At 49.7% G+C, this 27,100-nt stretch overlaps 1 protein-coding gene across 1 annotated transcript; it reads left to right on the top strand.

Moving 5' to 3' along the window:
• The first annotated feature begins 10,879 nt into the window (after positions 1-10,879).
• On the top strand, positions 10,880-12,496 carry GADD45G (growth arrest and DNA damage inducible gamma). Its single transcript, XM_027550362.1, has 4 exons — positions 10,880-11,105; positions 11,368-11,469; positions 11,583-11,796; positions 11,887-12,496. The coding sequence occupies exons 1-4, from the start codon at positions 11,053-11,055 to the stop codon at positions 11,995-11,997; spliced, it is 480 nt and encodes a 159-aa protein (XP_027406163.1). The 5' UTR covers positions 10,880-11,052; the 3' UTR covers positions 11,998-12,496.
• The last annotated feature ends 14,604 nt before the right edge of the window (positions 12,497-27,100 follow it).

The raw sequence follows: 27,100 nt of genomic DNA, 5'->3' as shown, positions 1-27,100 counted from the left end.
AGGTGGCAAGAATACACAGAAGAACTGTACAAAAAAGATGTTCACGACTCAGATAATCATGATGGTGTGATCACTGACCTAGAGCCAGACATCCTGGAATGTGAAGTCAAGTGGGCCTTAGGAAGCATCACTACGAACAAAGCTAGTGGAGGTGATGGAATTCCAGTTGAGCTATTTCAAATCCTGAAAGATGATGCTGTGAAAGTGCTGCACTCAATATGCCAGCAAATTTGGAAAACTCAGCAGTGGCCACAGGACTGGAAAAGGTCAGTTTTCATTCCAATCTCAAAGAAAGGCAATGCCAAAGAATGCTCAAACTACCGCACAATTGCACTCATCTCACATGCTAGTAAAGTAATGCTCAAAATTCTCCAAGCCAGGCTTCAGCAATACACGAACCGTGAACTTCCTGATGTTCAAGCTGGTTTTAGAAAAGGCAGAGGAACCAGAGATCAAATTGCCAACATCTGCTGGATCATGGGAAAAGCAAGAGAGTTCCAGAAAAACATGTATTTCTGCTTTATTGACTATGCCAAAGCCTTTGACTGTGTGGATCACAATAAACTGTGGAAAATTCTGAAAGAGATGGGAATACCAGACCACTTGACCTGCCTGTTGAGAAATCTGTATGCAGGTCAGGAAGCAACAGTTAGAACTGGACATGGAACAACAGACTGGTTCCAAATAGGAAAAGGAGTTCGTCAAGGCTATATATTGTCACCCTGCTTATTTAACTTATATGCAGAGTACATCATGAGAAACGCTGGGATGTTTCTGGAAGAAGCACAAGCTGGAATCAAGATTGCCGGGAGAAATATCAATCACCTCAGATATGCAGATGACACCACCCTTATGGCAGAAAGTGAAGAGGAACTAAAAAGCCTCTTGATAAAAGTGAAAGTGGAGAGTGATAAAGTTGGCTTAAAGCTCAACATTCAGAAAACGAAGATCATGGCATCTGGTCCCATGACTTCATGGGAAATAGATGGAGAAACAGTGGAAACCGTGTCAGACTTTATTTTTTTGGGCTCCAAAATCACTGCAGATGGTGATTGCAGCCATGAAATTAAAAGACGCTTACTCCTTAGAAGGAAAGTTATGACTAACCTAGACAGCATATTCAAAAGCAGAGACATTACTTTGCCAACAAAGGTCTGTCTAGTCAAGGCTATGGTTTTTCCAGTGGTCATGTATGGATGTGAGAGTTGGACTGTGAAGAAGGCTGAGAGCCGAAGAATTGATGCTTTTGAACTGTGGTGTTGGAGAAGACTCTTGAGAGTCCCTTGGACTGCAAGGAGATCCAACCAGTCCATTCTGAAAGAGATCAGCCCTGGGATTTCTTTGGAAGGAATGATGCTAAGGCTGAAACTGCAGTACTTTGGCCACCTCATGCGAAGAGTTGACTCATTGGAAAAGACTCTGATGCTGGGAGGGATTGGGGGCAGGAGGAGAAGGGGACAACAGAGGATCAGATGGCTGGATGGCATCACTGACTCGATGGACGTGAGTCTGAGTGAGGAGTTGGTGATGGACAGGGAGGCCTGGCGTGCTGCAATTCATGGGGTCGCAAAGAGTTGGACTCAACTGAGTGACTGAACTGAACTGAACTGATTCTTGAGTTTTTGGGGAAAAATCCCCAACATCCTTCTTAAAACTCAAGAAGCCCAGAGAAGAGGTTGGACAGACGGGGTGGGGGTCAGGGGAGTGAGAGGAAAACCTGAACCATTTGGAAAGGGGCCAATGCAGACTGCTCCAAAAATCCCCTACACCGACACAGGAGACACGTCCATCAGAACCTGGGATGCAAATGACGCTCACTTGACTTGCTCACGCATCCATCACTTGATTCGCTCACGCATCCACCACTTGATTTGCTCACGCATCCACCACTTGATTTGCTCACGCATCCATCACTTGATTCGCTCATGCATCCATCACTTGACTTGCTCATGCATCCATCACTTGATTCGCTCATGCATCCACCACTTGATTCGCTCACGCATCCATCACTTGATTTGCTCACGCATCCATCACTTGATTTGCTCACCCATCCTATAAGAAGATGGCACCTTTATTTTGCTTTTTAAACTTCAGTTTCTTCCCTAAGCTTGCAAATGCAAAGGGGACAGACAGGTAACATACATGAATAAAGTATTCAGGTATCCTCAAAGGGCCGTGGTCGTGAACAGTGACAGTGTTAGTTGTTCAGACCTATCTGACTCTTTGCGACCCCATAGCCCCCCCACCCCCAGGCTCCTCTGTCCATGGGATTCTCCAGGCAAGAATCCTGGAGTGGGTTGCCATTCCCTTCTCCAGCAGATCCTGCTGACCCAGGGATCGAACCCAGGTCTTCTGAATTGCAGGCAGATTCTTTACCATCTGAGCCACCAGCCTATGGTAAACTGAACAGCAGTGCTCAGTTCAGGGGTTCTAGTGCCCTCCTCCAGCTGACAGTTACCATGGTGATGGTGGTGGTAGGAAGATGCTGCAGGCACATGGTAGCCAAATTTTCCTCTTTTCCAAGAGAAGCTGGGCATCCAGATTTTACGTGAGAGCTGCTGGTTGTTGAGAGGTGGCCATGACTTTGACTTTTCCTGAGACATCCTATAGGCCAAAGGCAGCATGAAGCTCTGAGAAACCTTTCTGTGCCTTGCGACTTGTGTGAGCTTTTCTTTGTGAGGGGAATGAACTCACTACGTAACAGAGCTTGTACATGCTTCGAAAGTAAATAATTTCAGAAACTGCAAAAGGGACTGACTCATAAAGTTTACTGCTTACTTAAAACCCACTACTTTCCATATCCAAATGGATGGTGATCTCCACCAACATTTCTCAGGAGCGAATGAGAAGTGTTAATCAATCAGTTCAGTTCAGTGACTCAGTCTTGTCCAACTCTTTGTGACACCATGGACTACAGCACACCAGGCCTCCCTGTCTATCACCAACTCTTGGAGTTTACTCAAACTCATGTCCATCCAGTCACTGGATGAGGATGAGACTATCTCATCTTCTGTCGACCCCTTCTTCTTCTGCCTTCAGTCTTTCCCAGCATCAGGGTCTTTTCCAAGGAGTCAGTTCTTCACATCAGGTGCCAAAGTACTGGAGTTTCAGCTTCAGCATCAGTCCTTCCAATGAATATTCAGGACTGATTTTCTATAGGATGGACTGGTTGGATCTCCTAGCAGCAGCCCAAGGGACTCTGAAGAGTCTTCCCCAACACCACAGTCCAAAAACATCCATTCTTCGGCGCTCAGCTTTCTTTACAGTCCAATTCTCACTCCATACATGACTACTGGAAAAACCATAGCTTTGACTAGACAGACCTTTGTTGGCAAAGTAATGTCTCTGCTTTTTAATATGCTATCTAGGTTGGTCATAACTTTTCCTCCAAGGAGCAAGCGTCTTTTAATTTCATGGCTATAGTCACCATCTGCAGTGATTTTGGAGCCCCCCCAAAATAAAATCTGTCACTGTTTCCATTGTTTCCCCATCTATTTGCCATGAAGTGATAAGACCGGATGCCATGATCTTAGTTTTCTGTATGTTGAGTTTTAAGCCAACTTTTTCATTCTCCTCTTTCACTTTCATCAAGAGGCTCTTTAGTTCGTCTTTGCTTTCTGCCATTAGGGTGGTGTCATCTGCATATCCGAGGTGATTGATATTTCTCCTGGCAATCTTGATTCCAGCTTGTGCTTCCTCCAGCCCAGCGTTTCTCATGATGTACTCTGCATAGAAGTGAAATAAGCAGGGTGACAATATACAGCCTTGATGTACTCCCTTCCTCATTTGGAACCAGTCTGTTGTTCCATGTCCAGTTCTAACTGTTGCTTTCTGATCTGCATACAGGTTTCTCAAGAGGCAGGTCAGGTGGTCTGGTATTCCCATCTCTTTAAGAGTTTCCCACAGTTTGTTGTGATCTGCACAAAGTCTTTGGCATAGTCAATAAAGCAGAAGTAGATGTTTGTCTGGAACTCTCTTGCTTTTTTGATGATCCAAAGGAAGTTGGTAACTTGATCTCTGGTTCTTTTACCTTTTCTAAATATAGCTTGGATGTCTGGGAGTTCATGGTTCACTGTTGAAGCCTGGCTTGGAGAATTTTGAGCATTACCTTCCTATGAGTGTGATGAGTGCACTGTGCGGTAGTTTGAGCATTCTTTGGCATTGCCTTTCTTTGGGATTGGAATAAAAACTGACTTTTTCCAGTCCTGTGGCCACTGCCGAGTTTTCCAAATTTGCTGGCATATTGAGTGCAGCACTTTCACAGCATCATCTTTCAGGATTTGAAATAGCTCAACTGGAATTCCATCACTTCCACTAGCTTTTTTCATAGTGATGCTTCCTAAGTAAGGCCCACTTGACTTCACATTCCAGGATGTCTGGCTCTAGGTCAGTGATCACACCACTGTGATTATTTGGGTGGTGAAGATCTTTTTTGTATAGTTCTTCTGTGTATTCTTGCCACCTCTTCTTAATATATTTTGCTTCTGTTAGATCCATACCATTTCTGTCCTTTATTGTCCCCATCTTTGCATGAAATGTTCCCTTGGTATCTCTAGTTTTCTTGAAGAGATCTTTAGTCTTTCCCATCCTATTGTTTTCCTCTATTTCTTTGCACTGATCGCTGAGGAAGGCTTTCTTATCTCTCCTTGCTATTGTTTGGAACTCTGCATTCAAATGGGTATATCTTCCCTTTTGTCCTTTGCCCTTAGTTTCTCTTCTTTTCTCAGCTATTTGTAAGGTCTCCTCCAGTTTGCCTTTTTGCATTTCATTTTCTTGGGGATGGTCTTGATACCTGCCTCCTGTACAATGTTATGAACCTCCGTCCATAGTTCTTCAGGCACTCTGTCTATCAGATCTAATCCCTTGAATCTATTTGTCACTTCCACTGTATAATCATAAGGGATTTGATTTAGGTCATACCTGAATGGTCTAGTGGTTTTCCCTACTTTCTTCAGTTTAAGTCTGAAGTTGGCAATAAGGAGTTCATGAAGTGTTAATAAAAACATGGAAGCACTTCCAAAAGGTTTGTAAAGCAGAACATCTCTGAGGATGTCCCTTTAGTAATGTCACCATCACTTTCACGGTTAAGGCTCAGAGGCACATTAAGGGGTATAATCACAGGGCGCTTGGTGGATGTCACAGTCGCCTGGGACTGGGGGATGCAGCAGGCTGACACGTGGGTTGAATCAGTTTGGGGGCGCAGTGGCAACAGAATGGGACAGGCGGGCTTTAGTCAACCATCTGCTATCTCGGGGTGGGCCAGAGGAGCATCTGAAGGTTCCTGTACTGGGGTGTTGGCTTTGCCCATCCCTCTCCTGTGGTATGACAGGCAAGCTGGATATGGGCTGTCCCAGAGCCAGCAGCTTCTGCATTCGTCCAACTTTTAAGAATGGGGAGGGGGTGTCTGGTGAAGGGCCAACGTAGTCTCCAGACAAAACGTTTCTTTACTAATTGAGATGAAGCCATTTGGACTGACATAATAAACCCATGTGAAGCCATATCCAATGTCAGAAAGGCGATTTTCCTGAAATTCAATACCTTAAAAATGTGAGTGAAGTAGAATAGCCCCAGGGGGTTGTCAATCAGTCCTCTTCTTAGGGCTGGCTCAGTGCCAACTGGAAATGCTGTCTCCCATCCCCACTCCCCTCCTCTGGGGTCCGGGTGTGAGGCCTGGTGTGTAGGGAGATTTCCAGTGTTTAAAATGGGGAGGGGAAAGTAAACTCTAAGATGTCAAATAAGTCTCATTTTTGCAATGAGACATTTTCTGGGGACCTGGAACTAATACATTGAAAACATATTTAACACTTTAAAAAGAGCAATATCTAAGTTTCAACCACTTAAAAATAAATATATTTTATCCAATCAAGGCACACCATCATTGGTTCTATGAAGACCTACAAGACCTTTTAGAACTAACACCCAAAAAAGATGTCCTTTTCATAATAGGGGACTGGAATGCAAAAGTAGGAAGTTAAGAAACACCTGGAGTAACAGGCAAATTTGGCCTTGGAATACGGAATGAAGCAGGGCAAAGACTAATAGAGTTTTGCCAAGAAAATGCACTGGTCATAGCAAACACCCTCTTCCAACAACACAAGAGAAGACTCTACACATGGACATCACCAGATGGTCAACACCGAAATCAGATTGATTATATTCTTTGCAGCCAAAGATGGAGAAGCTCTATACAGTCAGCAAAAACAAGACCAGGAGCTGACTGTGGCTCAGATCATGAACTCCTTATTGCCAAATTCAGACTTAAATTGAAGAAAGTAGGGAAAACCACTAGACCATTCAGGTATGACCTCAATCAAATCCCTTATGATTATGCAGTGGAAGTGAGAAATAGATTTAAGGGACTAGATCTGATAGATAGAGTGCCTGATGAACTATGGAATGAGGTTCATGACATTGTACAGGAGACAGGGATCAAGACCATTCCCATGGAAAAGAAATGCAAAAAAGCACAATGGCTGTCTGGGGAGGCCTTACAAATAGCTGTGAAAAGAAGAGAAGCGAAAAGCAAAGGAGAAAAGGAAAGATATAAGCATCTGAATGCAGAGTTCCAAAGAAAAGCAAGAAGAGATAAGAAAGCCTTCCTCAGCAATCAATGCAAAGAAGTAGAGGAAAACAACAGAATGGGAAAGACTAGAGATCTCTTCAAGAAAATTAGAGATACCAAGGGAACATTTCATGCAAACATGGGCTTGATAAAGGACAGAAATGGTGTGGACCTAACAGAAGCAGAAGATATTAAGAAGAGGTGGCAAGAATACACAGAAGAACTGTACAAAAAAGATGTTCACGACTCAGATAATCATGATGGTGTGATCACTGACCTAGAGCCAGACATCCTGGAATGTGAAGTCAAGTGGGCCTTACTTAGGAAGCATCACTATGAAAAAAGCTAGTGGAGGTGTTGGAATTCCTGTTGAGCTATTTCAAATCCTGAAAGATGATGCTGTGAAAGTGCTGCACTCAATATGCCAGCAAATTTGGAAAACTCAGCAGTGGCCACAGGACTGGAAAAGGTCAGTTTTCATTCCAATCTCAAAGAAAGGCAATGCCAAAGAATGCTCAAACTACCGCACAATTGTACTCATCTCACATGCTAGTAAAGTAATGCTCAAAATTCTCCAAGCCAGGCTTCAGCAATACGTGAACCGTGAACTTCCTGATGTTCAAGCTGGTTTTAGAAAAGGCAGAGGAACCAGAGATCAAATTGCCAACATCTGCTGGATCATGGAAAAAGCAAGAGAGTTCCAGAAAAACATGTATTTCTGCTTTATTGACTATGCCAAAGCCTTTGACTGTGTGGATCACAATAAACTGTGGAAAATTCTGAAAGAGATGGGAATACCAGACCACTTGACCTGCCTGTTGAGAAATCTGTATGCAGGTCAGGAAGCAACAGTTAGAACTGGACATGGAACAACAGACTGGTTCCAAATAGGAAAAGGAGTTCATCAAGGCTGTATATTGTCACCCTGCTTATTTAACTTATATGCAGAGTACATTATGAGAAACGCTGGGCTGGAGGAAGCACAAGCTGGAATCAAGATTGCCGGGAGAAATATCAATCACCTCAGATATGCAGATGACACCACCCTTATGGCAGAAAGTTAAGAGGAACTAAAAAGCCTCTTGATGAAAGTGAAAGTGGAGAGTGAAAAAGTTGACTTAAAGTTCAACATTCAGAAAACGAAGATCATGGCATCTGGTCCCATGACTTCATGGGAAATAGATGGGGAAACAGTGGAAACAGTGTCAGACTTTATTTTTTTGGGCTCCAAAATCACTGCAGATGGTGACTGCAGCCATGAAATTAAAAGACACTTACTCCTTGGAAGGAAAGTTATGACCAACCTAGATAGCATATTGAAAAGCAGAGACATTACTTTGCCAACAAAGGTCCGTCTAGTCAAGGCTATGGTTTTTCCAGTGGTCATGTATGGATGTGAGAGTTGGACTGTGAATAAAGCTGAGTGCTGAAGCATTGATGCTTTTGAACTGTGGTGTTGGAGAAGACTCTTGAGAGTCCCTTGGACTGCAAGGAGATCCAACCAGTCCATTCTGAAAGAGATCAGCCCTGGGATTTCTTTGGAAGGAATGATGCTAAGGCTGAAACTGCAGTACTTTGGCCACCTCATGCGAAGAGTTGACTCATTGGAAAAGACTCTGATGCTGGGAGGGATTGGGGGCAGGAGGAGAAGGGGACAACAGAGGATGAGATGGCTGGATGGCATCACTGATTCAATGGACGTGAGTCTGAGTGAACTCCAGGAGTTGGTGATGGACAGGGAGGCCTGGCATGCTGCGATTCATGGGGTCGCAAAGAGTCAGATTCAACTGAGCGACTGAACTGAACTGAACTGAACAAAGGAAGAAGGGGCTTCCCAGGTGGCTCAGTGATAAAACAATCCACCTGACAATGCAGGAGATGCAGAAGATGTGGGTTCGATCCCTGAATTGGGCAGATATCCTGGAGGAGGAAATGGCAACCCACTCCAGTATTCTTGCCTGAGAAAATTCCATGGACAGAGGAGCCTGGTGGGCTACAGTTAGTTCATAGGGTCACAAAGAGTTGGACACATCTGAGCAACTGAGCATGCAGTGGGCAGTAAAGAAAGAAAGGAAATGGCAGCAAATTAAAGCCACAGGATGCCACCTGGTTCCAGCAATTAGAAAACAATTTTATGGGTACCGGGGGGTGGGGGTTGTGAAGGGGAGGGATAGGTTGGGAGGATAGTATTGACGTATACATGCAGCTACATAAAATAGATAACTAATAAGAACTTCTTTCGTAGCACAGGGAACTCTACTTAATACTCTCCTATGACCTATATGGGAAAAGAGTCTAAAAAAGAGTGGATGTGTGGTGTATATGTATAACTGATTCACTGTTGTGTACACCTGTAACGCTGAAAATCAACTGCACTCCAGTAAAAATAAAAAATAAAAAAAGACCTCGGATTTCAGGTATGTTAGGTGAACAAACCCTCAGTTGGCATCTGGGAAGTGTTCCGTTTTCTCAGTTGTCCTCTGCCAGCTGGCCACCGGGGGGCGCAAGAAACCGGTGCACTCCGTTGTTTTCCTTATTTCCTGTCTTGCTGCAGAGTCGGGACTCCCAGCACATCCAACAGCTCCTGCACCCGCTAGCTGTCCTGCCCAGTCTAAAAAACCTCACCTAGTAACGGTTAAGGCGGGGTGGGAGAGAGGGAATGCACCAAAGTGCACACAGAGAGATGCAGGCACCAAAAATTATAAGCTCAGTAAGCAAACTTTCTGGAAGTGTCAACTTCCCAGGTGGCTCAGATAGTAAAGAATCTGCCCGCAATGCGGGAGACCCAGGTTCCATCCCTGAGTCGGGAAGATCCCCTGGAGGAGGGCATGACAACCCACTCCGGTATCCTTGCCTGGAGAATCCCATGGAGAGAGGAGTCTGGCTGTAGAGTCCATGGGGTTGCAAAGAGTCGGACACCACTGAGTGACTAATATTCATTACACACAGGTCCAAAATGGCCCCGGCCAAGCAATGTCTATTAAACGCTCTCAAGCTCTCATATAGTATTATTTATCTATTACTGGAAAACAAGCTTTTAATACATGCATACTTAGGTCAAAATTTTTCAAAATAGCTTGAGAAATATAGCCTTTTCTTCCGTCAGTACTGGGTTGAAGTCTCCTTTCGTCTTCATCTGGGTTTTGCAGTTTTTGACTTCCATTAATACGTAGCTTAGATGGGGCTCAGCTGACTCTACCAGGGCCCCTCCTTGATCAGAGGGCCAGAGGCCAAGTCCCCACAGTATGTCAATGGAAGTGCAGGTGAAGAGAGGTGCTCAGGAACTTTCCCGTCGGCCTGTAGATGGCGCCCCGGGAAAGGGGTTCCAAGCGTCGTTCCGAAAGCTCTTGGGGCCCCCTGAGCCTAGTGGTCCGGGTAGAGTGCATCCAGCTGCGAAGAAGGTGCAGCAGCCAGGTGTTCCTTCCAACTTCCACGGCTGCTCCGCACTTGTGCTAGAACCTTTTGGGGCGGAATTACATGCAAACGTGTGGTGGGTGCAGCGGGGCCCGTGCAGGGGGCGCGCATTGAGGAGCGCAGGAGCCCCACGCGGCCGCGACCCACCACGCGCCGAGCAGCCCGGCGACCCCCACGCGCGGCGGGGCTCTCCCACCCCACCCAGCGGCAGGTGGACAGTGTCGCTATGAAGAGAAAGCTTCTATTGTCCCTCCTACAAACCGCCACACGCCAGACCTCCGCTATTGTGCGCCCAGCATAGAAATGCAAACGAGCCGCGTGCTCCGGCCGCAATCTGCTCGCGCGCCCTGGCGCCCCGCAGCGCTTAGTAGCGGGCCGGGAGATGGGCTAGACTTTCCAGCGCGACCCGGTCCGGGTCTTGATTGTGCTAGAAGAACCTCGCGCTCGGGGCTCTAGTGTCAGCTGGAGAGGGCTGCTTTCAGGCCTTTAGCTAGCTTAGCCAGCGCAGCCTGTTTTTTAAGTTCCGGTTTAGAAGCAATGGTTTCAAAAACTCCAAATTAAAAGTGAAGGAAAAAATAGAAAGGTAGCAACAAAAATAAATGCAAAAAAAAAAAAAAATTCTTTAGATTTCCTCAAAGGTGCATTTCACAAATTGCAGCGTACTATTAACAAGTGAGAGTTTTTTCCCCCCGTAACTTTTTCCTTTTAAGGACTTAAAAAAAAAAAAACAAAAAGGCGAGATGAAATCTGCAGGCTCCAGTCTGCCTGGTAACACCCCGACAAAAGCGGCAGATTTGAGGCATTGTCATCCCCCGCACCCCTCCCCACGTGGCCTTCTGGCACGAGCCGCGGGCAGCCGCCTTATTTGCATCAGAAAGCCGGCGCGGGCCAATGGGCTCGCAGGCTCGCGCCAGCTGGCGGCACCACCCGGCTCAGCCTATATAAGGGCGCACCGAGGCGCTGGGGCTCACTCGCAAGCAGTGGGCTCACCGGGCTGGGTGGTAGACTTTCCTTCTTCGCTCGCGTCTGCTCCGCCCTCTGTTCTTGTGGATAACTTGCTGCTCGCAGATCGCAACATGACTCTGGAAGAACTTCGTGGCCAGGACACGGTTCCAGAAAGCACAGCCAGGTAGGTCGGCGCCGAACGCCGGACGTCTCGGGGCGCGCGGGGATCCTTGTCCTGCCCTGGCCGCGTTGGTTGGGCGATAGTCTTTGGGGCCCGCCTGGGTGGAAACCGGCTGGGTGGAAGACGGGCGCGAGTGTGCCGGCTGGGCCGAAGGTCCGGCCCTGGGCTGGCGCGCAGGGCTGGGGCGCTGGGGGTGAGTCTCAGGGTCCAGGGATCTCAGCGCACCCTCCGGCCCGTCCGGCTCACTGTGCTGGCTTGTCCGCAGGATGCAGGGCGCCGGGAAAGCGTTGCACGAGCTGCTGTTGTCGGCGCAGCGCCAAGGCTGCCTCACGGCCGGCGTCTACGAGTCAGCCAAAGTCCTGAACGTGTGAGTATCACACGCGGCCCGTGGGAGGAGCGGCAGGGAGACCGGGGAGACGGTGGCTGGGGGCAGCCCTGGCTCCCCGACCTGATCTCACTACCTCTTGCTCGCCCGCGTAGGGACCCCGACAATGTGACCTTCTGCGTGCTAGCCGCTGACGAGGAGGACGAGGGCGATATCGCGCTGCAGATCCACTTCACTTTGATCCAAGCGTTCTGCTGTGAGAACGACATAGACATCGTGCGCGTGGGCGACGTGCAGCGGCTGGCGGCGATCGTGGGTACCGGCGACGAGTCGGGGGCACCTGTAGACCTGCACTGTATCCTCATTTCGGTGAGTGTCGCCTTCGGGCCGATGTGATCCCTGCTCCCCTCTGTTAGCAGCCAGTGCCTAGCCAGGCTGACCTCTGCGTTCTCTCCGCAGAACCCCAATGAGGACGCATGGAAGGACCCCGCCTTGGAGAAGCTTAGCCTGTTCTGCGAGGAGAGCCGCAGCGTCAACGACTGGGTGCCTAATATCACCCTTCCCGAGTGACAGCCCGGTGGGGATCCTTGGTTTGATCGACGTGGTGACGCCCCGGGGCGCCTAGCGCGGGGCTGGCTCTGTGGATGCGCCCTCGGAGGGCGCCGGAGTGCGGCGTGGAGACTGGCAGGCGGGGGCGCGTGGAGAGCGGCGAGGAGGTGCGGTTCCCTCCCGAGGAGGGGCCCGGCGGCGACAAGGGAAGGCTGGCCCCAGCCCAGGACTCTACAAGTGTGGGGAGCGGCTGCTCGCCCAGGAAGGCCGGAGGCGGGACCTTGGCCGCGCGGCCGGGAAGGACAGACTGGCCGGGCAGGCGTGACTCAGCAGCCTGTACTCCCGGCAGAAAGGAGGGGAAAGGCAAGGCCAGGCGGCTTGGACTTGGACGGTTACAGGAGCTTTGACGGACTTGAGCAGTATGCACTGCTGTTTCAAAACGGATACGGGCACTGCTTCATTTTCTAAAGGACTATGCTGCTGCAGCTTTGAGTTGTACAATAAACTTAACTGAAACAAACTTACTCTCTTTTTTGAGGGCAGGGGATCTTTGTCTGTGGGGGAGGTGGTCAGCGGGACTGCTGCTGATTTCCGAAATTTATGGAACTCCATTTCACCTGTTCCATCTTCCTGTTGGCGCTGAATGGCAGGCTCCTGGGTGCTAGAAGTGGGGGAAGGGACGCTGGCTGGGTATTAGGGCAGAACTTGAGCCCTGCTCCTATTTCTCTCCCTTCAGGAAGATTTTTAAACTTGCAAGACAGGAGCATACTTGGGGTAAGACATCAGTGCAGCAGCTGGCCATCCAACCTGATAGCAGAGACCTTTCCCTCCCCTCCCCCTTCTTTCCTCTCCACCCCCTCCCTTCCAACAGCTGCTTATGGGAACAGCTTGCAGGATGCAGGCAGCTCCTTCCTGCACAATGAGCGTTGCCTTCTGCAGGCACTTTGTGGTCCCTGAGGATGGTGGCAGACTGCTGTCAGGAACCTTTTCCCCTTAAAGGAATGGCACTTACGGCAATGTCACCAGGGTATTAATATCGCATATGACATGACTGCATTTAAGTGTGAGTCATCATTTTGTCATGACTGTGATAGATCTTAAGAGATCTGAGCAAAAATGGCAAGGGAGTATCTACACAAATAGGCGTAAGCAATTCTGAGTGGGGCCAGCATCTGCTATCTACTATTTTGAGTGTTCTCTGCCCACATCAGAGTTATGAGGACTGCTACTATTCACAGCAGCATTGAACGACTTACAGAAGAAAAATAATTCAAATCTTTCTGGCAAAGTCTTGTCTTAAGAAGGATGTAGGAGGAAATGTACTGAGTGAATCAAACTTTTTATATTATTAAACTGATATCTTGCTTTCATGCTGCTGCCTGATTGTACAGCTTTTGGCGGGGGAATATACATGGGACTACATTGCGTTAGCAAGCTGCCCAGTGGTCCACCGCGCCTTCTAGGCAAAGGAGGGTTAGTGTGCTGTTTTTCTAAGACGACAATTCGGGTTTCTCAGCAGTCCCAGGCAGCTGATTCGCCTTGTCGTGTGCCACTTTTTAAGTTCACTCCATATCCTGAAAGGATTAAAAGAGCTGTACAAGCCTAATGATTTCTACTACAAGAAAAGCATCTTTGTTTCACATTTATTAGCTCTTAAAAATATTTCTCCCTTGACTAGACAGAAGCTCAGTGAAATAATTCAGCTGTGTTTGTGCCAAAGTTTCATTACTGCTTCACCCACTGCTGCTCAAAGCCTTGAGTTTCCCTAGATGATGTGGAGCCCCGCAGGGTGGGTGTCTACAGCAGTCTGCCTTTCTGGGCTCACAACCATTTGCCACAGCATGCTACAGTAAACACAAACGGAGCACGATTCGTTTAAAATGTACCCTTCAATGAGTAAATCCAGCAGCATATTGCATAGGACAGGCAGCAGATCCTCCCACCGGCCCACTGACCCTTGTAGAACATTCAGTTGGCAGCTCTGTAAGAAACTTGGCTTTTGTGGATTAGAATTTACAGCAAGGGCACCTGTTGGAGCCCTAGGGGCTAAAAAAATTTATAGGGAGGGAAAAAAATGCATGCTTGGACATCGTGCCAGCCCCAAAGCTTGTGCTTAAATTTTTTGGAGTGGTGTGAACAAGCATTTAATGCTATTAAAATGAAACACTCCAGAGGATATGTAATAAAATGCAGCATGCTTATAAACACATTATTGTATCCATACTTCCAACAATTCTAAGTGGTAATGCATAGATAAACTAATTATCACGTGCACAATGAGGTGATCCATGCAGACTGATTATCACAATGTCCTGCATCTAGAAAGAGCTGAATGAATGTTGATGACAGTAATACTTAGGATCAAGGTGTTTGCTAAAGATCTTAAAAGTCAAATGGGCTGGTGGGTTTGGACCTGGCTGTCTGGTTCCAAGGCCTAACACTTTACCTCCTGTGCGGCACATCTGGGAAGGAGGACTACTTTCTTAATTTTATACATTCGTAAAAGTTTACATATTCATTGTAGAAAAATCGGAAAACACACACACACACAAGGCAGGAAAAAAGTAGAAGCGCTGTAATGGGCCGTCTCCAAATTTTGGTGTGTTTCCTCGTTGCTTTTTCTACACTTCTGAGGGGTACATACCGTGCAGTATACAGAACCACGTGCAACAGTTTTTAAGAAACTCATCTTGGGACTTCTCTGGTGGTCCAGCAGCTAAGACTCTGGGCTCTTGGTGCAGGGGGCCCAGGTTCGATCCCTGGTTGGGGAGCTAGAGCCCACCTGCTGCAACTAAGAGTTTGCGTGCAGCAGCTAAAGATCCCTCAATATCTCGATGAAGATCGATCATCCTGTGCAGCAACTAAGACCTGGAGAAGCCTAATAAATAAATAGATAGTAAAGAAAAAGCAGCTCATCTTCATCTGCATTTGATTGTCTCCTGTTTCTTCTCCTTGACATTGTGTTGCATGCCCCCATGTCATTTGGCGAACTTGGAGGCTGGGGTCTTCAGTGCTGCAGGGGGATCCAGCATAGAAGTGACAGAGCACACTGAGGCATATAATCTGGTAAGCAGGTGGTGGGGGGGAGTCCTTTTAAACAAACAGTCCTCACCAAGCAAGACAGATGTCAGTTATATGCAGGCACCAAGCAAGGCTGTGCCCGCCCCGGGGCAATGAGCATCAATCACGTTCATCTTTCAGTTCAAATAAAACTGTTTGCATATGATCATGGCTAGAAAACATTGCTTCCCTGTAGCTCAAATGATAAGGAATCTGCCTGCGATGCAGGAGACCAGGGTTCAGTCCCTTGGTTGGGAAGATTCTCTGGAGAAGGGAATGGCAATCCACTCCAGTATTCTTGCCTGGAGAATTCCATGGACAGAGAAGCCTGGCAGGCTATAGCTTGTGGGGTCACAAAGAGTCGGACATAACCGAGTGACTAACACACACACACACACACACACACACAGAAAACATTGCACTGGCAAAGCAGTAGTTGTGAAGACGAAAGGAAAACAGAAATTAAAGAAGGAGCAACGCTGGGGATCAGGCAGCCCTTGTCCACACAAGGAGCTGGGGCCTCCAGTTTTCCCTTTGGTAGGACAAGAGGACAAAATGATCACTTGAGATTTGTTTTATTTTTTAAAGGCTGTAATTCTATGTGTTACACATTTTATGGAAACATTAGCACCTGTGGCACAATGAGCATTGCTCTCCAGGTTCACAAAGAGCCACTTGAGAAACAGCGATAGAGTTTTACAAAAGCGAAGCAAGGATGTTGGCAAACAAAGTGAGACTGGGAGGTAAGTTCAGTGGGCAGATATTCATTTTCCCTTTTTTTTCAGAGTTCTTGAGCTTTCCCATGGGGTTTCAAGCTATCAGACCCTGCACTCCTCAGGACGTGTGAGTCCCCCAGAAATCAAAATGGTGCTGTTCTTCCCCAGCCACTGAGAAGAGGCTTTGCTGCCTTAGTAGGGTGGGGAGGTGTGATCCTTTGTGCATTGCAGGACGTCTGGAACCATGTGGAGGCTTTGATTTCTGTCTGTGGGCAAAGTTACGTGTGTTTCTTTGGAAACAGACTTGTTTTTTAAGTTTAGCTCAAACTGTATCTTCCAGAAGAGATTTCTCTTTTCTTGTCAAATAAGGTGTGCATGTGAGGAACTCCTGATGTTCTCTTCCAGGCAGCGAGGAGGAGGTGTGGGCAGCAGTCCTCTGTGAGGGGCCAGGGCTGCTGGCCAGAGTCTGGATTCTAGGAAGTGGCTGCTGGAAGCTGCTGGAAACAACCCTCAGGGCTGCGTGATTCCAGCTCAGCAGGGGGCAAAGAAAGACCTTTAGAGCCTCTGTGAGCTGGGACTGGAAAGGGGCTGCTGCTTCCCTGCCTCATGGTGAGGAGGTGGGCACTGTCCTTGGCTGCCAGGCTGAGGGATGGGGTTGGGCTGTTCATGCATTCATTCCCTCATTTATTCATTCATTCACTGCTTTCTTCATTCATTCAGCTGGCATTTATTCTCTGGGGCAGTTCTAGGTGTGGACTCCTGGCAGGCTCTTGCTGGCCGGAGTGGCTTGCTGCAGGTGGGTGTTTTGGTTGGGAAAAGGAGGCCTCCAGCTGTGTCCCACACTCATTGGGACCTGTTTTCAAGGCTGGCCAAGGACTGCCTGGTTCCTTGGGGCTGCTTCCAGGGCCGCTGGGGCATCTGAGGGCCAGTCAATGTATGGAATGCAGGCAGTTAGCCACAGAGACTACGCTTCTCCAGAGGGAAGGGTATAGCGGAAGAATGTGATCGGAACGTGGGGTCTACCCATCCATGACGTTTGGAACCTGGCCTAATTGTCTGGTAATGTAATATATTGCTCAAGCCCAAGTTCTCTCTTTTTGTTGCTGTGGCTTCCTGTTAACCCAGAATAGATACCTTTGTCTCCCTCTAGCTTCTAGATGTGGGGACCATAGATCAATGAAATACAGGAAAGCATGTTTCTTGTGGTCTGAAAACCTTGGTGGAGACAGCACAGTCAATTATGGGAACATTGTTAGAAAGACGTAGAAGCTTTCTTTCCCCGCAAAGTGACCTCTGATCCTATAACCCCTGACCATAGCAGTATCTCATACTAATCAATTGATGTGGTTTTACTTTATCACCTCAAGGGAAGGTAGAATTCATTGCCGGTTTTCATGATTCACTTTTTTTTTTAAATTTCAGTGTTCAGGGTTTGCTCTGGGTTGAAGTTTGCAAGCTCTTCGATTATGCAGCTTGGTGGCTAAAGTGATTCAGGTCTTTTCCTGCTCTCTGTAGTTATCTCCCACCTTTGTGATGATGACCTAGATATTCACTTACATCACTTCTCTGTGTGGGAATAATTCTAGAGGATGATTTCAAGTTTGTCAGATTTTTATTATGGTAAAATACAGGCAAATAGAATTGTAAGTGACAATACCAATACAACAATAAAAAGCAAAATGGGAAGAAAAGAGACGAGAAAGCACCCTCTTTCTTAGCAAGATCAGAGCTCCCTAAAGTGATTCACAGCAGCAAAGTGATTCCTGGAACTCTCCAAATGGAAATAATTCGATTTTGAGATTTCAGGAAGGAGGGTGCTGATGGTGGGTTAGGCACAACTGTCGGGACACCTATTGACAACTATTGTGCATTCATTTTCTGTCCTTGGATTTCTGCAAACCGCTCAAGTTCTGGTTCTGTGGGGCCAAAACAAGGATGAGATAAAGCCCAAGGATGGGGTGGTTGGCTCAGATACTCAGCTTGGCTGGCCGAGGGTGTGGGGTCCCCTGGGGGCAGCCTCAGAGCCCACGTTCCCAGTCCTATGTGGTCAGGGCCAGAGCTACCAGCATCTCTCCCTCCACGTAGCCTCCAAGGACCATGCCCCAGCCTCTCCCACAACACAGAAGACACGGAGGAGAAACTACTGCCCACCTGGGTGCAGCTGGGGAAGCCGGAGGGAAATGCAAGCAGGGCCACACAGTCTTGGTCATCAGAGACTCCTCTGCCCACGCTACTTTCCCTGTCCCACACCAATCCTAATTGTACTCTAGGACAAGAAGCCATCCACTGGTTCCGGCAGTCCATTCCAGGACAAGGGGGCTGTGGCACCACTGAACCCCCATGACAGCCTGGCAGATGGGCCTAGGCTGTGGCTAGACCCTGCTCCCTCCCTCTATGGTCATCAGCTGCCAGCAGTGCCCTTAGAGTTGGCCCTGCCCTTCCTGCTGCAGAAATGTCTATCTCCCTACCTATCTCTCCCTCCCCATGTGTCTCCTTCCTCCTTACCGGTCCCTCTCCACGCCTGAGCCCTCCTGTCCCCCCTGCCTCTCTCCCCTATAACTTTGGTTCAGGTTCTCCTTTTCTCAGATCTAGGCTCCCCATCCCCTCTGAGCTGGCCTTGAACTGTCACCGTCCCCACCTTCCATACTGTGGCAGTCAGTTACCTTCTAATGACACGGGTGTTGTCATGTTACCCCCTGTCCCTGGAGACTATCGGGGCCAGCTGATCCCTGTTGCTTCCCTGCCCTGCCCTGCTCCAAACATCAGGTGGGTCTCCACCCACTTCCTCACAGGCTTCCTCCTCTCTCCTCTCAAGGCTCCACTTACATATTATGGAGATCTGTCTATAAGCCTGAGCAGTCCTCACAGAGAGAGAGGGTCTCACCTGAATACCTAAAATCCAGCATGGTACCTGGGACAGGCTCACTCTATTGGCTGACTGAGCAGAAGGATGCTGTGTTCTTTGGAGGATGTACACGCGTCATCCTTACATCCTGCCATATAGTCTATAACAGCTGTACTTTGAATGCTTAATAAAAGAGGGAGAAGCAGAACCATTTTAGCAGGAACACTGGTTTGGTGTCTGTAGTAGGAGATGGGGTGGGATTTAACTTTTCATTGTCACCATCACCATCTTGATCACCATGACCACCATCAATACCAAGCACATTCGCTGAGTGCCCATCTGGTAATGGAATATAGATCCTAGACAATGTGAAGACCTTAAACTTTACAAGAAGCAACACCAACTTATTTATTTTTTTAATCAATAGGAAGACAAACAGTGAGAAGCACTTACTTTAAGAGGGATGGAGGAAAGAAGATCAGGGAGCAGGTGGTGAAACTTTGAATACAGACCACACAGTGGAAGGGTCTTGGCTCTTTTCTGCAGGAAGCTGGAAACTGAGGTGCATCCTGCCTGTGTGCTTAGTCGCTCAGTCGTGTCCGACTCTTTGCAACCCCAGGGACTGTAGCCCACCAGGCTCCTCTGTCCTTGGGGATTCTCCAGGCAAGAATACTGGAGTGGGTTGCCATGCCCTCCTCCAGGGGATCTTCCTGACCCAGGGATTGAAGCCACGTCTCCTGTGGCTCCTGCATTGCATGCTGATTCTTTACCCACTGAGCCACCGGGGAAGCCCGTGGTGCATCCTACATAGTAGCAGAATGGGGCCTCATGGGGAGGAGAGCAACAGCCAGCCGCAGAGGACTGACGAGAAGGGTCAGTCTGGGTGTGGGGTGTTCTTGGAGGAGCAGGATGGTTTCTGACGGTTCCCATGTATTTGAGCCTCCTAGGGCCTGGGGAGACCTGGCAGCAGGCCTTGGAGTGAAGGTGAGGCAGGGGTCCTGCTGCTTGAGGTCTTGGCTGTTCTCTCAGTTTCCTTGCAGAACAAACCATCCCAAACCTGTCTCTTGGCTGGCTTGGGCTCTGCAGGCCTTCTGCCCCCACCTGGTACTGCTCGAGGCTGCCCAACCTGGTGCCCTGCAGGGTCTGATGGAAGACTGGACTTGGCCAGGGTGTCAGATATCTGAAGGGCTCTTTCTCCCCAGGTGGCTTCCCCCTGAAACATCCTACACAGGCATGGTGCCATCCCCGCTGTGTTCTCTCAGTTCCCAGAGCCACAGGCCTGCATTAAATATGGGAGCATCATTCCTGGAGCAGTGGTCCAGGAGGCAGGGGTGAGTCCTCTTGGAGAGTGGCTTGGACTCCTGTTTCTGAGTCAGGTTTGAGCTAGTGCATTCCTCGGAGGTGTATTTAGGTTACATAACCCACTTTGAGGGAAAGAGAACATCAAAATACAAAATACAATTGTCTGTAAAATTTCAGTTTGTGTGTGCTGCTGTTCTTTGGTGGAAAAAGTCTTCTTTAAAGGATGTTTGTAAAAACTAGAGGTAAAGTCCACAGCAGACACATCCCCTCCTCAGCTCAGTGTATGGCTGTTCAGCAACTTGGAATGAGGGCGTGTTGTGGTTTGTGTGGACCCTTTACTGGTACCCAGGGGTGCCAGGCTGTGTGCTCTCCCTGCCTTGCAGCTGCAGTCTCCAGCATTGTTGTTCCCCCTACCCCAATGCCTGGCCCTTCCCAGCCAGGCCCTGCCCACCCCCCAAGCAAATCCCCTGGACTTGACTTCTCTGTTCCCCTACCCTGACCCAGCTCCCCTCAGATGTTCCCCCATGGAGCATATGGTTTTGCATTTCTGAAAGACAAATCTTTTATCTGAAACATCTTGGCGGGTCGAGCCTCTTGTTAGTTGATAAGTGAGTTCATTGACGGGGAGGCTGTCAGATTGTGCAGATAGGAACCTCTGGGAGGGTCAAGAGCCCCTCAGGCATCCAGAGTCAACCAGGGCGGGGTGGGCCTGGGTACAGTGAGGAAGGGATTTCGGGATTTCGGTTCTTTATTCTCTTCTGACTGCGCCATGCGCATGCGGAATCTTAATTTCCCGACCCTGACCTGGGATAGAACCCGTGCCCTTGCAGTGGAAACTATTGGACTATTGGACTGCCAGGGGAGTCCTGAGTTTCATTTCTAATCCAGGTCTTCTCTGTTAACTCGCTGTTCTTCCCTTTTTGGTGGGAAAAAAAAAGTAATTTCAAAATATAACGATTTAGGTTTGAGTACTGAAACTATCAACTATCAACAACAGTGTGTGTGTGTGTGTTAGTTACTTAATTGTGTTTAACTCTTTGCGAGCCCATGGACTGTAGCCTGCCAGGCTTCACTGTCCATGCAATTCTCCAGGCAGAATACAGGAGTGGGTTGCCATTTCCTTCTCCAGGGGGTCTTCCCAACCCAGGAATCAAACCTAGGTCTTCTGCATTGCAGGCAGATTCTTTACCTTCTGAGCCACTGGGGAAGCCCAACAACAACAGTACAATAAGTTAAAGTCTGCAATCTAGTCTTGAGTGCGTTGTGCTCAGCACTCTGTGGCATGGGCTCCTGGGGCCCTCTCAGGTCAGTGCCCAGAGGACTGTGCTGAGATTTGGGAGGGCATTGCCCAGGCCCTGCCCCAGGGTTCCTCCATGGACTTGGCCAACCGGAGGGTCGTTTGGGGAGAGGTCAGTGTGTCTTCCCTCTCTCTCCTGCTTTGGGGCCCTGTCCCTGACAGTGCCCTCATCCCTGCATCACCTCTGTGCTAGGAGCCCCTCCCCACGTGCTCTGGGGTGACCACCTCCTCCCCTGGCTCTTGGCAGACGTGGCTTCAAGCCCAGCGTATCTGACCCTCCTCTCCCCTGTCATTGGCCAAAGCATAGCACATGGCTGTGCCTAAATCAGAGAGCAGTGGGCTGGGCTCGTTCCTGCAACGAGGGGCCTCCCTCAAGGCCCAGCTGTCGGGGGCTCCCACGCAGACCCCTTTACCTGTAGGTGTGCCCACGTCCAGCCACAGGGAACCTCCAGCCAGGGCAGGCTGCCTCTCTGCATACTCAGCCAAAGACCTCAAAGGGAGGTGCCAAAGGCCACACAGTGCCTCCCGGTGGGACTCACTCTGGGTGCTCAGGGGAGAGAGTGCTCTCAGCAGAGCTTCCCCTACCCCATGCCCTTGCTCTCCTGCCTCCTCTTGACCCCTCTCTCAAAAGCATCCTGTTGGTCACTTAAACTGAGACCCTGTGTGAGCCTCGAGGGTCTGGGGAGGATCCCCATGCTTATTGGCCATGTAACTTGAGTCAGGTTATTCCATCTGAAAGACAGGGCCCGCCTCATTAGGTGGCGTGAGGATGCAGAGAGACAAGTACATGCAAAGCTTCTGGAAACAAGCCTGCAAGCTGAGGCCGGCAGAGGAGCAGGCCAGAGCCGCCTGAGTTTGCTTGGCACTTCCTTAGTGGCTCAGATGGTGGAGAATCTGTCTGCAATGCTGGAGACCCGGGTTTGATCCCTGGGTTGGGAAGATCCCCCGGAGAAGGGAATGGCAACCCATTTCAGTATTCTTGCCTGGAGAATCCCATGGACAGAGGAGCCTGGAGGGCTACAGTCCATGGGGTTGTAAAGAGTCTGATAGGACTGAGTGACTAACACTTTCACTTTCAGGCTGGGAGTTCCCCTGTTTTTTCCAAAGGAACAGGAGACACTGTATAGCCCTCCTATGCACTTCTCCCGGCTGAGTGGAGGAGAGATGGGCACTTTTTGGCTCAGTCCCAAAGCTCTGGCTGCCTGAAGACTTGGCTCCGGGCCCATGTGTCCCCTGTAGCACAGGGGCCTCAACTCAGGTGAGGCAGGGACATGCTGTAGCCAGGGAGTCCGAGGGGGCAGAGGAGAAACGTGCCCGAGAAGAAGGCCAGGAACCACAAACTGAGTCCCAGGGACTGCTCTTGCTGACTGCCTCCAGCCTGTCTGGCAGGTCTTCTTGGCCCCGGAGAGAGCAGACAGTAAGTGCCTGCCAGTCTCCTGGGGCTTTGCGCAGCTTCTGGGGACCTGGACACTCTTCCTCCCCATCAAGCCAGGGCACAGAGGACCCCACTGCACCCCTCAGTGTGGAGAGGGGAGCTGATTCTAAATTTACCCTGAATACAAGTCTCTATTTTGCTTTAACACACTATGGCCCACAGTGCTCCAGTTCTGGCTGACTCCTGACAGGAGAGGCATCTGTCCACGCCCTGTGGATTGGACCTTATAGAGGTGGCCATGGAGAAAGGGGAAGTGTGTCCACTGTCTGATGAGGCAGGAGCTGGTCCCAGGCCCCTGCCCCTATTTGGCGTGAGGCCAGACTCTGGGTTAGGAGCCTGGGGGTGTGGGAATTGCGGTCTACATTAGAAATCCTCACTCTTGACCACTTTCCAATTGTGAGCTCAGGACTCTAGGTACCTCTCTGAGTGTTGATGTACATATTTCAAGAGCTCTGAGCTCACACAGTACCTGTGGGCTCAAAGGGCCCACTCTCTCATTGACTCTTGGGGTGAATTGTCGGACTTCTCTTCCTCAGTCACTTAGCACCTCTAGGAGCAAGTGAGAGGCCTCTTTTGCTCTTAAACAAAGCATTGAAGCCCATGAACGCTTAGGCTCTCCTAGTTAAAGGGTTGCAATTTTCTATGGTCCCACAATAACCTCTTCCATTAGCAGCTTCCTCCAACTCACATGCACACACACACACACACACACACGTTTCCATAATCCTCTATTGTGAAGCCCAATCTTTCTGGATCTGTAGCTATGAAATGAAGTCGGCAGGGTTTGCTGTACCAACGTCAGACAGCCAAGGATGCATAAATAAAAGGGAAGCCCCCTTTTAGATGTTGATGATGGGTGAAGATGCCCTGAGAGAGACAAGCACCCAAGGCTCCATGGCATGGCCACCTCCTGTGAGAGCCTTTTAAATCTGTTTGGCGGTTTGTGTTTCAAATCATCAGCACTGGAAAAGAACGGACCGTGCTTCTCATTTCACTTTCCCAGGCTACACTCTATCACCCTTTCCCCCTCTGTTACCACCGAGCCATGAATAGCCCAAAATCCCAGGGCTTGCAGCCTGCTTTCCTTGCTTTTGCTCCTGTCCATGGAGGCTGCATCTGTCCCATAAAAACACAGGAAGACCACCCTATTAACCTAGAGGGGTGGGATGGGGAGGGAGGTGGGAAGGATGTTCAAGTGGGAGGGGACATGGGTAAACCTATGGCTGATTCATGTTGATGTTTGGTAGAAACCAACTCAATACTCAGAGAAGGCAATGGCAAGCCACTCCAGTACTCTTGCCTGGAAAATCCCATGGATGGAGGAGCCTGGTAGGCTGCAGTCCATGGGGTCTCTACTAGTCGGACGTGACTGAGCTACGTCACTTTTACTTTTCACTTTCACACAATGGACAGGGCAATGGCAACCCACTCCAGTGTTCTTGCCTGGAGAATCCCAGGGATGGCAGAGCCTGGTGGGCTGCCATCTATGGGGTCGCACAGAGTCAGACACGACTGAAGCGACTCAGCAGCAGCAGCAGCAGCAGCAGCAGCAACACAATACTATAAAGCAATTATCCTTCAGTAAAAAATAAATAAATTAAAAAGAAAAAAAGCTGAAGGGATCCAGAAGGTCTCTGATTTTCCCACAGAGGAACTCTTCATCCTCACTCTTACTTACAAGCATTCTCTGTCCGTAGCACTTGCTTTATTATTGTTTTTCTCAGGGCTGCAAATTACTTCAAATAAACAAGCCGGTACAGAAAAAGTAATGGCTGGAACGCTTGGTTTCCACCAAATGATTATTCTATGGGAACATTGCGCCTTCTGGAATACCGGGGCAAGGTGATGGATGGATAGCTGGTGCACAGAATGTTCTGTTCTGAGCTGCAAGTTGGTGGCTTCCATTCCCGTGCCCATCCTTGCACAGGTTTGCAGTCCATGAGAAGAACTTGAGCTCTCAGGGTTCTCTGGGAGCCTGTCTTCTTTGCCCTGGGGATAGAATCGGGCACAGAGAGCAGACTCCGGAGCCAGCACTGCCTGTGCTGCCTGTGTGCCTGGCTGACAAACTCACCTCTGCAGGACAGAAGCGCATCTTCAGGGACTTTTGAACCTTTGTCAGAGGTTCCCCTGACAAAGCTGGCTGGTGGGCGGGGCAGAAAGAAACCTCTCTGGCTGGGATCTACTCCAGGTGGAACCTGCTGGAAAGTAGATCCCGTCAAACCCACCTGCCCCTGCCCAGGACTGGTCTCCAGTCTCTCCCTGGCTCTTCTTCCGCCCACTGAGCCCACTCAGCCATCTCTCCTGGGGTCACTGCCGAGGCCGCAACCGAGTAAAGAGGTGAAGGGCGCCCAGTGAAATCCCGCCCATAGTGGACACCTAGTAAAGTTTGACTCCCTCTCCCCTACCTAGAATGTGAGTGAAGCTGATTTCCTATCACATGTTGAACTTGAACTCGCAACTTGCAACCCAGAGACTCCCTGCTCCCCACCTGACCACCATGGAGGCAGCCTCACCTTAGTCCACCTTTCCTGTGAGCTCATCCTAACTGCCCCAGGGCTCACTTTTCGGGAGATAGGTGGAGGCTCTGGGAATATATTCTTTAGGATTGTCCGTGTCTCATTATGGGCTTTCCTGGTGGCTCCACCTGCCAATGCAGGAGACACAAGTTCGATCCCTTGGTCAGGAGGATCCCCTGGAGAAGGGGAAACCTGTATTTCTCAACACTGCCACGGTGGGAGGTTTCATGGAAGGAGGGTCTGCTGGGGACAACAGCAAATGAAGTCAGGAGGCAGGGAAGCCACAAGGAGAGACGTGTACCCTGGAAGGTGAGGAAGCTGGGTCACCAGCCACCCAGCTAAACACCAAGGGATGAAAGTACTTGCGGCACAGGGTGAGCTGGCGTTTCTGTTTTATTGGAAACAAGAGGAGCGAGGGTTTCCCGGTAGCCAGAGGGTGTCGCACCATCTTTCTGGCAGAGAGTGAAGGCTACCAGATGCGGGGAGGAAATAGCTCTGCACTTCCCAGCGGCCTTGCAGAGCTACTGAGTCATAAGCCGGAGAGCAACTGAAATGACACATACGTCCACATTTGCTGTTGTTGAAAGACTGTCAAGCAAGCTTCCTGGGCACAGCTCTGCGGCCCTTCTCAAGCTGGTCTAGGAATTGTTTACGAGCCCGGGTTTAACACTCTGCCAGGAATCGTGCATTGCAACTGGACTTCTCGGATATCCTCAGGAACCAAGGAGCCGGACGAGAGGGAGGGAGATAATCTGAGCAAGAAGGAGGCGGGAGCAGGAGCCAGTTCCCTCGGTGATTCCGGGTGACCGCCCTCGTCCTCGCACTGCCCGCAGACTTCTGCTGGCGGGACTTCACGTACGCTGGTATTTTTATCTCCGTGTTAAGTGGCACTTTACCTTTATTCTTCTGGTTCCCCATCAGCGTGGTTGCCATCGTCCCTTCCTGCCTTCATTCTTGCCACTGAGGAAACACACCTGCGGCCTTTCCAATCTTATTGGCGGGCTCGGGGCACACGGGGGAGGGCAGGAGGTTGCCAGCAGGACCCCTCTCACACAGTGGGCTGTGCTGAGAAAGGGCAGAAGGGACAGGTAGGCCCTTTAGACTCCCGGCTGCTGTCCGTCTGTGTCCCTCCAGAGTAGCTCGCAGGGCCCCGCCCAGGCAGTGTGCTCAATCCTGGGCCACGTGCCTGTGTTCCGTGCACAGACCATCCAGGAGGGGAAAGGACCAGAAACACCCCCACCCGACCCCCACCCCGTGAACCAGGGAAGCTGCTGCCCACGTGAGAGCCCCTTGGCGCCCTCCAGCCAGCTGGTTGGCGGCCAGGAGGCTCTGAGTGTCCTTTGTTTCTTGCAGCAATGACTTCCCTCTTGGGGTCAATTATGCAGCCTAATAGCTGTTATTACTTCTGAACAAAGTGTGCCTCGCAGCCTGTGGCAGCTTAAAGGGCAGCCCTGCCCACCAGCAGCCTGCCACCCTCCAAAGATGGCGGGGAAGGGAGTGGGGGGAGTGGGGGAGGGTGCCCCCAGCAGGTGGAAGTTGGTGGGTCGGTGACTTGGCTGGTCCTCTTGTGGTCACCACCTTGCCAGGGATGTGAGTTATCAGAGGGCATTTGCTTGTTTGGGAGACTGAAACAGGAGGAGCTGACATGCTGGGGGGACACTCAAAGGGACTGAGGTCTTTTGGACTTGCCTAGGAGGCCAGTTCAGAGCGTGAAGAGCAGGTGTGGGGCTTGATTTGCCCCTGGTGCCTCACAAAAGAGAACCGAAATTCAAGGCATGACTCCTGGAAGCAGAATTTGGAGGGAAGCTCAGAGCTCACCTAGTCTTAATCTCTACTTTTCCTTGGGCTCCCTAGCATTCATCTCTGATTTTCCATGACTTCTGATGGACCCTTAAAGAGAGGTAAAACCCACCCCCAGGGGGTGGGTGTTATAATGTGGTTCTCAATGGTGAC

This window comes from Bos indicus x Bos taurus, chromosome 8 (genome assembly GCF_003369695.1).
Source record: "Bos indicus x Bos taurus breed Angus x Brahman F1 hybrid chromosome 8, Bos_hybrid_MaternalHap_v2.0, whole genome shotgun sequence".
NCBI lineage: Eukaryota > Metazoa > Chordata > Mammalia > Artiodactyla > Bovidae > Bos > Bos indicus x Bos taurus.
Note: the sequence above shows the minus strand (reverse complement) of the source record. Positions and strands in the feature narration are given on the sequence as shown.